The following is a 10,000-nucleotide window of genomic DNA, read 5'->3' as shown; positions in this document are numbered from 1 at the left end:
TCCCCTCCACCTTCCCAAAAAAAGGGCCAGGAAGGGGATGGTCACACAGGACGCATCCCTGCGCCTCATGCAAGAGGCCACCCGTTTTTTAAGGAGCCCCCCCGAAGCGGAAGAATCCTATGGCTGCTACTTAGCCAGCAGGCTTCTTCAGATGGATTGGGAGCAGCGCCTCATTTGTGAGCGCCTATTTGGGGAAACAATCCATAAGGGGCTGCAGGGCACGCTAACACAAAACACCCAACTACATGAGGCAGCCCCCCCTCCTCCTCCTCCTCCTCCTCCTCCTCCTCCTGCCACAACTGAAACACCAGAGCCACAGCCTCAAAGAAGGCTACAGGGAAGGCTGCAGGGCAGCGTGGAGGAAAGGCTGCAGGGAAGAGAAGAAAGTGATGACCTGGGTTCAGTCTGGTCTGACAGAAGACGCAGGCTGTTGTAGGACCACAGTCTGGGGACATCTAGATCATCTGCTGGTGCTGTTGATCTCTGGGATTCTTGGACCAGATTGTGCTCCCTCTTATATGGACTCCGCAAGATCCCAATTTTCTGGTACACCTACTTTTTCCAGCGTTGACTTCCTCTTTATTTTATTTTGACCATGAATAAATGGATCTTTTTTGAGTTTAGCAAAAGACTTTATGTGTTTTCTTTGAAATCATTGATTTTACACACAATGTTAAATTAACAAGGGACAACAATCTCATTGAGTTTTGAAAAAACACACCAAAAATACATTACTAATGTTAATAATGTTCAAGTGGTAAGTCTTGAAAATAAAAACATTTACATAACCAAAAACGGTGCTTTGGGTTAACTTTATCTAAAAACTAAAAAATAATCACTATAAAAAAAAAAACAGAATAATGGGTTCTTTGTGGTAACTTTACAAACCTAAAAAAAAAAAAAAGGGGAAAAAGTATTATTAGTATGGAAACATTGTTTTTAAAATGCATACTATATCATTCATGAGATCAAAGAGAAAAAGAATCCAGAAATCAGTTTGGGAGAACTCTGATTATGAACAGCAAAACACCTTCGTTCTTTAGAGCCTTCGTAAAGAAGAAATAAAATGCGCTGCATTCAACGATCACAGATTTTGCAGCGTGATGAATGTGCTACCTACAATACGAACACTAGTTTTACTAGACCGAGTGCTTCCGTTTAGTTTTTGCTTATGAGCATGCGTCGTTTTTTTGTCCGTCGGACTAGCATACAGACGAGCGGACTTCGGGGTCCGTCGTAGTTACGACGTAAAGATTTGAAGCATGCTTCAAATCTAAAGTCCGTCGGATTTGAGGCTAAAAAAGTACGTTGAAAGTCCGGAGAAGCCCACACACGATCGGATTACCAGCCAGCTTTAGTCCGTCAGCGTCCGTTGGACTTTTGTAGACGAAAAGTCCGACCGTGTGTACGCGGCATTAGAGTCTGCAAAAGACTTGAGACTGGGGCGAAGGTTCACCTTCCAGCAGGACAACGACCCTAAACATACAGCCAGAGCTACAATGGAAATGTTTAGATCAAAGCATATTCATGTGTTAGAATGGACCAGTCAAAGTCCAGACCTCAATCCAATTGAGAATCTGTGGCAAGACTTGAAAATTGCTGTTCATGGACGCTCTCTATCCAATCTGACAGAGCTTGAGTTATTTTGCCAAGAAGAATGGGCAAAAATGTCACTCTCTAGATGTGCAAAGCTGGTAGAGACATCCCCAAAAGACTTGCAGCTGTAATTGCAGCGGAAGGTGGATCTAGAAAGTATTGAGGCTGAATACAAATGCACGCTACACTTTTTAGATATTTATTTGTAAAACATATTTATTTGTAAAAAATTATGTGCCACTTTGTGTTGGTCTATCACATAAAATCCCAATAAAATACATTTACATTTTTGGTTGTAACATGACAAAATGTGGAAAATTTCAAGGGCTATGAATACTTTTTTAAGGCACTGTAGGTCACACCCAAATATGTAAATGGTGTCCGCACCACACATGTGAGGTATTGCCACGAATGTCATAGTGAGAGCAATATCGCAATAATTTTAGCACTAGACCTTCACTGTAATGACCCGTACACACGGTCGGACATTGATCGGACATTCCGACAACAAAATCCTAGGATTTTTTCCGACGGATGTTGGCTCAAACTTGTCTTGCATACACACGGTCACACAAAGTTGTCAGAAAATTCGATCATTCTGAACGCGTTGACGTAAAACACGTACGTCGGGACTATAAACGGGGCAGTAGCCAATAGCTTTCATCTCTTTATTTATTCTGAGCATGCTTGGCACTTTGTGCGTCAGATTTGTGTACACACGATTGGAATTTCCGACAACGGATTTTGTTGTCGGAAAATTTTATAGCCTGCTCTCAAACTTTGTGTGTCGGAAAATCCGATGGAAAATGTGTGATGGAGCCCACACACGGTCGGAATTTCCCACAACAAGGTCCTATCACACATTTTCCGTCTAAAAATCCGACCGTGTGTACGGGGCATAACTCTAAACTGGTAATCTGTAAAAATGTTTAAAGCGTTGCCTATGGAAATTTTTAAGTACCGGAGTTTGGCATCATTCCACGAGTAGCAGTTTTTTTTCTTTGTTTTTTTTTTCTTGCAAATTCTTTTTATTGAATTTAAAAAGGGGGAAAGGTTTACAAAACAACAAATATTGGGCATATCTAGGCTTGAAAAACAAGTACAAAAGCAACAATGAAAGAAAACACATAAAACGTATAAGTTGGTAACCAACGCCTAAGGTAACCTCACTCAAATCTGCTGGAAGGTACTAAACAGATGTCAGAAAAAAAAAAAAAAAAAACTTTCACACAATGTACAGGACCAAGCAAAAACAGGTACTCAACAGTATCCTTGGACTCTGTCCAAATATCCCACACCTTGGAGAATTTTTTAGGGCTTCCATTATGCCGCGTACACACGGTCGGACTTTCTGACAGGAAATGTTGGATGTGAGCTTGTTGTCGGAAAGTCCAACTGTGTGTATGCTCCATCGAACATTTGCTGTCGAACTTTCCGCCAACAAATGTTTGCTAGTAGGTTCTCAAATTTTCCACCAACAAAACTTTGTTGTCGGAAAGTCCGATCGTGTGTGCGCAAGTCCGTCGCTCAAAAGTTCACGCATGCTCGGAATCAAGCAAAAGGAGCAGCACTGGCTATTGGACTTCCTTTATCTCGGCTCGTTGTACATCTTGTACGTTACTGCGTTCCCACGTTCGTAATTGTTGGGCAACATTTGTGTGACCGTGTGTATGCAAGACACGTTTGAGCCAACAACGTTTGAACAAAAATCCACGGTTTTGTTGGCGGATAGTCCGATCGTGTGTACGGGGCATTAGATTCGTATGTGAATCTATACAATGGAATAATTTTGTTAACAACAGACTTCCAATAGTCTAAAGTAGGGGCCATTTAAGGAGTATAGACTTGCATGCGTAAAACAATAAGAGGCCTATCAAAGTTCTCATAGCTCTAGAGGTAGCCAATAAATGAACTTGACCCAAAATACAAACGTCAATATATAATGGTACAGAAATCGTAGTAACTGCACAAATACACTGAGAAATTTCAGAGCAAAGTAGTTTTATACCTGGACACTCCCAAAACACATGTAAAAAAATGGCAAGATCTGACATACAGTACTAGCATTGAGAGGAGTGTGAGGGCTAAATCATATGTAACCTTTAAGGAGTTAGATAAACTCTATGAAGAATCTTAAACTGTATTAACCTGTTTTTGGCTGAGACTAAGCATTGCATGGGATAATCCCAAAGATCCTCCTAATCCTCTGAATCCAGTTAAAGTACTTCACAGGTATCCTCACTGGGGCATGACAAAGGATGTATAATTTAGAGGGAAGCAACTTCATTTTTCTGAGAATAACCCTGCCCATGAGGGAGAGGGGGAAATGGGACCACGCTGACAAACGCTGCTTTGTTAGATTCACTAGCGGCAATAAATTTAGGTTAGTGTAGTCTGATGTTTTGGAGGAGATTACTACCCCCAAATATTTGACAAAGTCCACCGTAGTGGTAAGTCCGGGTTGACCATAACCTCCGCCTCTCGATCAATTGGGAGCATGAGGGATTTATTCCAGTTAACCTTCAAACCTGTCAGGCGAGAATACAAGGAGAGCAGGGCCAGAGCTTCCTTAAGGGAAGGACCGGGGTCATTCAAATAAAGAATCATGTCATTGGCGTATAACGCCACTTTTTTAGTGATAATACGTACTGGTATACCTTTTATAGGGGAGAATTACGTATGGCTTGGGCTATTGGCTCCATCAATAGTGCAAATAATGCTGAGGACAACGGCACCCCTGTCTGGTCCCCCTGCCAATGGAAAACAATTCGGACAACTTGCCTCTCAATTTAATCTGTGCCAGGGGAGCCTTATAAAAGATTTTGATCCAGTTACGAAAACATGGCCCAAAACCCAGCATCTCCAACACAGTGGACATGTAGACCCAATCCACTGAGTCAAAATGCTTTTTCTACATGAAAGCATAACCAGGACCCTGGAAGCTGACTCTTTAGAAGGGAGCTGCACGTGTGTCAATACTCTGTGCAGGTTATTGTCTGTCGATTTCTCTGGGATAAAACCAATTTGGTCAATACTAACCAAGGATGGTAAAAATTCTGTCAATCTCATAGCTAATACCTTAGTCAGGACTGAGCGTGTGCAGTGTTAAAGCATGACATGTTAGGTATCTATTTACTTGGCGTGACATCATCTTTCATATTTTACAAAAAAATTGGGTTATATAGTGTGTTTGTTTTTTTTATTCATTAAAGTGTATTTTTTCCCCAAAAAATAGCTTTTGAAAAACCACTGCACAAATACCAGATGACAAGTAAAATTGCAACGATCACCATTTTATTCTCTAGAGTCTCTGCTAAAAAAATATATATAATGTTTGGGCATCTAAGTCATTTTCTAGAAAAAATACTGATTTTTAGTTGTAAACAAAAAGTATCAGAAGAGGCCTGGCCCTTAAGTGGATAGCACACTACAAATTCCATAGTCCATCTCAAGCAAGAGGTTGGCTACATTCCTACATAAAGTGGGACCATGGAGAGTGAATGTAGCCACCCTTTAACAGGAAGTCATTTTACAGCAGCACTTTTTTTTTTTTTTTTTAAGATTTGGAGGAGACTGATAGCAATAGAGGGGACTTTTCTAAGTTAAAGCGGAGCTCCACCCAAAAGGGGAAGCTCTGCTTGTTCGTACCCTCAAAACCAGGTACCCGATCCCACTTCCGGGTAAGATCATTGCACGGCATGTATGAAATTTCTGGCCCGTCCTCCTTCCCCCTGCTGCCTTCTGGGAGACACACATGTCCCAGAAGACAGCAGAACCATTCAGAAAGCGCAGCGCATATCGCGCATGCATAGTAGAAAACAGGCTTTGAAGCCGCTAGGCTTCATTTTCTTTTTCCCTTAGTGAAGATGCCAGTACCTGCACCCAAAGCCAATTGAGGAATCGTCATCAAAGCAGATCTCCTCATATACTATTTACCATCTTAGATCAGGTACATCCTGACAACAGAGGTGGGGATTGGAACACGCTTTTGCTTCAACGTGAAGTACGTTGGATTGCTGAGCTTAATGCCACCCTCCCCCAGGCCTCAATATACAATTGAGTTATCGCACATTTCTAGAGGGCTTTGCTTCAGGGGGCTGTGAAAAGGAATAGATACATTTTGTGAACCTGCTTCCTTTAAACTTTCATGCCCATTTTTTATTTTTTATTATTTTTTAGGTTTATTTGTCTTCATATGTTTTGTTATTTGTATGCTGTATTTTGATTACAACATTATATATTGTATGTTTTGACTTAACTGCTTTATAATGGCTATTTCTATCTAAAAGTCCACTTATATGTTTGTATTTTGCACATTAGTATGGCAATAAGTATTTAATGCTGTCATGCTTGTATTATAGTGTTGTCTGCCTTGTTGACCATCATATGTAAGTCATGTATGTACACATCTTCACGTCACTTACAGTATGTGCTGATTCAAAATGTATTCTTATAAATTACATCCCGATTTAGGTCTGTGTTTTACTGATGTTTTTTTATTATATTGGATGGTTTTGCTGTTGGTCACATTTATCCAATCCAAGGGCAGGGTTATTTTCCCAGTCCCTTTTCCTTGGCTACTTTGATTCCCGCCCGGCGCATAGGAGCCCTCCCCTTTCGAGGTGGGCTCTTGTTTTGTGGGGCATCACGGTGGATTTGGGTTCGGTCCCAGCATTGACTGGGGCCGTTCTGCTCCTCCGTGTTTGCCATCCCCCTTTTTGCTCCAGTGGGCATGGTCTGCATGGCGCCCCCCTAGCTCCACACTTGTATATGTCGGGTGCTCTGGGGGGGTGCCGTGCAGACCCCGCTCTGAGGTTCCCCGCTGTTTGTCCTTTGCAGCTTTTTGCATCTACAATTTTTCCCTTTATGTCAATATTGGTGTTATTAATTGGCCCTTTTGTCTTGTTTCCTAACTGGCCTTTACACATATGTTTTCTGTCATGTTCCTTCTATAGTGTGGCCACTGTGTCTATGGATGTGCCAGTCCGGTTGCTTTGCCAATGGTAGCGCCCTTTTTTGTGACCTTGAGGTCTATGTGAAGCACCGTCAAGTTTTTTCTTTTTGACACACAGGCACCCTGCCGTGTCATGTGATCACGGCAAGCACATGATGTGCCGCGACATTTCCGCGATGACGTCACACGTTTTGCATTGCGCATGCGCCGGCGTCTCTTTATAACCCCAGATGGCGCATCTGCTCCACCATGCGGATGCTGCTGTTCTGAGGCTCTGTGTGAGGCAAATGCCGTCATTCCTCCACCAAGATAAAAACATGGCATTTTGCATATGGAACTAGAATCAATATATACCTGGTCCTTATTTTTAGTCACTTTGTTTTAAAGTAGTAATTTGGGAAATTGGATTTAGTTCACCTTTTCAGATTCCCATTGATTGATTTGACCAACTGATATAATTAAACCATTACTGTAATGGAGGCAATGCTGATATATACTATATATCTGTGTTTTGTCTGTTTTTTTTGTTAAGGAAATGTATTTATCATTTCTTTATTTTTTCTGTAGGATTAATATCCCCATTTTTCCAGCCATATACTGTGTTGCACGAACTTGCTGCTGAGATTCACTCTTTTTGGGGATCCTTGTGAGGGATCTCTCAAGCCTTGAGGATTTATCCTTCATTGGTTGACCTCTTTTTCAATCTGCATATGTGTCTTCACTCCTGTTATTTTAATAAATACTTTATTCCATGAATGTAGTATTAGTATGTGCACATTTTCATAGCTATGATGTTTCCATGTTTGACACTATGTTTGCCCTTTTGTTTTTCTAGAAGTCTAGACTTTGTCTGTTTTTTCTGTTTCAGAGTGTCTCCAACTTTTGTCTTCTTCGTGTCCCTGAAGAAGAAAGTTATCTTGAATCTCCTGAAATGCGTTGGGATATAGGAGACGTGCTCTTTTCTTATATATTATATATGGATATTATGTATCACTTTGTGCATGGTTGCTATCTCTGATCGTTACACTGTTTTTATAAAATACATTTTTTTATCTTTTTTGAAAATATTCTGTCTTCAAAAAGTTCGCTCTTAAAGTCCCTTTGTACCGGGGGGTACTTATTTCTATATATATTCTATTCCACAGCCAGGCAGAAACACTACAGCAGAAAAGGACTGAGGACGGCCAGGGAGCATTCTAAAGACCTAATTTTCATATTAACTGCTTTCAAAAAAGGCAAAACAGCCTCCATAAATGTTCAAAAATTTTGGAGGTTGTTTTCTGCACCTAGAACAAATAATAACACTACATAAAAATGTCACCATTCTAATTATCTTTATTAAGTAGCAGCAGTTGTGTTGCTGACATGACGAAAACAAAACATTTGCATGGAATCCATTATGGCAGTAGTTGAACTGTCTCTGGTGTGCAGCATGATAGACTCCAGGATCTCTCCAATCTTCAGACCTCTTCTACGGAACCCTCATCCTTTAAAAACATTTAAAAGTTATTGCAGTTTGGTGACTCAGTGCTTGAGAAGAAGGAAAAGGAAAGGACCTTCAATTGGTTGGGCTGGATTTTCTGTGCTAGAAGTTCTGTGTTCTATCTTCTAATTCTGTGTGTTACATGTGTATGGGTTGTTTAACTGACCTTTGTTGAACTGTTTTTACTTTTATCATATTTTATTTTTGGAAAGTTGTAGACCTGTACCAGGTCTACAACTGTGGAAAGTTGTAGACCTGGTACAGTAATTCTTACCAACAACTATCTTGCTGTACTGTAAACCAACGGGCAGATCAAGTGATTGGTAGATGTTTATGGAACTAAACAACACCAATAATAACCTATTTTCTAACAACTGCTTCAATTCACCATAACTCACCAAGCCCGGGATAGAATTATCATCAATGGGGAATTCAATTAAATGCTCTCTTCTGTTCAATCTACCCAGTTTTATATGCTGTCCAAGACGATGTCTGGAGGCATCTCCACCCTTTAGAATGGCTTTTCTCACATTTCCCCACCCTCACTAGTCTTTGTCTAGGCTGGACACCTGGGTAACACAATAAGGGCATACCTGCTTTAAAAAAAATCAGATAGATAGATAGATAGATAGATAGATAGATAGATAGATAGATAGATAGATAGATAGATAGGATAGACCTCCCAAGCCTGTGGTGTTGATTGGAAATTAATTGACAGCTATTACTTACATGGAGTGGGATCGGCACATTCCTGATAGCACCGTAGGTTGCAACACTTCTTCTTTCCAGAACAGTCATTGTCATCTGCACATTCTGATGGCGGTGTGGGAAAATGACATTTTGTAAAAGCAGTTGGGCACGATCCAGGTTTTGCTGCAATACAAAACACAGCCATATTAAATAATACCTTACCCCAGGATTCCAAGATCTACAGGACACTGCAAGAATATGAAGGCTGCCTTAGCTCTTGTAAAAAAACAACTGCTTGTCTACCTTCAAGGTGTACAAAAGGCTTTAATGCTGCCTAAGTCACTGCAGATCGATAGGTCAGACAATGACAGAGACAGCCAGGCACCTATCATTTTCAGAAAGAGGTCAACTATAGCATGTTCTGTATTTTTCTTCACACGGGATGGAAACAGGATACAGATGCAGCAAATAAAGCTTTTTTATGTAGACACATTTTGGACCTGGTTTGGTAAAGCACATGCTTGTAGGTTGATCCTCCATACCGCCCATGGATCCTGTGATTCTCTTATTCTCACCTAAGAGCTCATCACTTTCCCTCCTAATTCCACAAACGAACAATGTGTGGCTGCACATCACTTTGCGCATGGAGCTTGAATTTTTATTGGTCTGGCAGCAACCAAGTTTTGAACACTGCTAGATCAATAAAGTTGGCCAAGCTCCACGGCTCGGCGATGTGTGGCTTTCCGCTTTTTCGTACATGCTGAAATGCCGGCACATCAATTGCATTCAAATAAGCAAATCATATCCTTGCGGACTTTACTATGTTGATGCACACATGTAGTTTAGAGCTTATATATACACAGATCAGAAATATCTTTATGACCACTGACAGGTGAAGTGAATAACAATGATTATCTTGTCACAATGGCACCTGAAAGTGGATGGGATATATTAGGCAGCAAGTGAACACATTGTCAATGAAGTTGATGTTTTAAAGCAGAAAAAAAATGGGCAAGCGTAAAGATTTGAACGACTTTGACAGAGGACAAATTATATTGGCTAGAAGACTGGGTCAGAGCAATTTGAAAAACTACAGCTCTTGTGGGATGTTCCCAGTCTGTAGTGATCAGGACTGACCAAAATTGGTCCAAGGAAGAAAAACTGGCAAACTGGCAACAAAGTCCTGGGCTGCCAAGGAAGGACAGGGACAATTTTTTACCCTCCGTTATAATGGATTTGACCTAAGATTGTAAATTACATGTGTTGGAATGTCTAGT

The 10,000-nt window shown here is 40.8% G+C and overlaps 1 protein-coding gene across 1 annotated transcript in view; it reads right to left on the bottom strand.

The window, feature by feature from the left end:
* Positions 1-7,867: 7,867 nt before the first annotated feature.
* LOC141141110 (uncharacterized) overlaps positions 7,868-10,000 on the bottom strand; it is a 196,249-nt gene continuing 194,116 nt past the window's right edge. The window contains exons 13-14 of the mRNA XM_073628819.1: positions 8,763-8,906; positions 7,868-8,037 (exon numbers count right to left, since the gene is read on the bottom strand). Coding sequence (XP_073484920.1) covers positions 8,036-8,037; positions 8,763-8,906 — 146 coding nt within the window. The 3' untranslated portion in view covers positions 7,868-8,035. The remainder of the gene's footprint in view (positions 8,038-8,762; positions 8,907-10,000) is intronic.

Source organism: Aquarana catesbeiana, linkage group LG04, assembly GCF_042186555.1.
Source record: "Aquarana catesbeiana isolate 2022-GZ linkage group LG04, ASM4218655v1, whole genome shotgun sequence".
Classification (NCBI taxonomy): Eukaryota; Metazoa; Chordata; class Amphibia; order Anura; family Ranidae; genus Aquarana; species Aquarana catesbeiana.
This window is presented reverse-complemented; position numbering and strand designations above follow the sequence as displayed.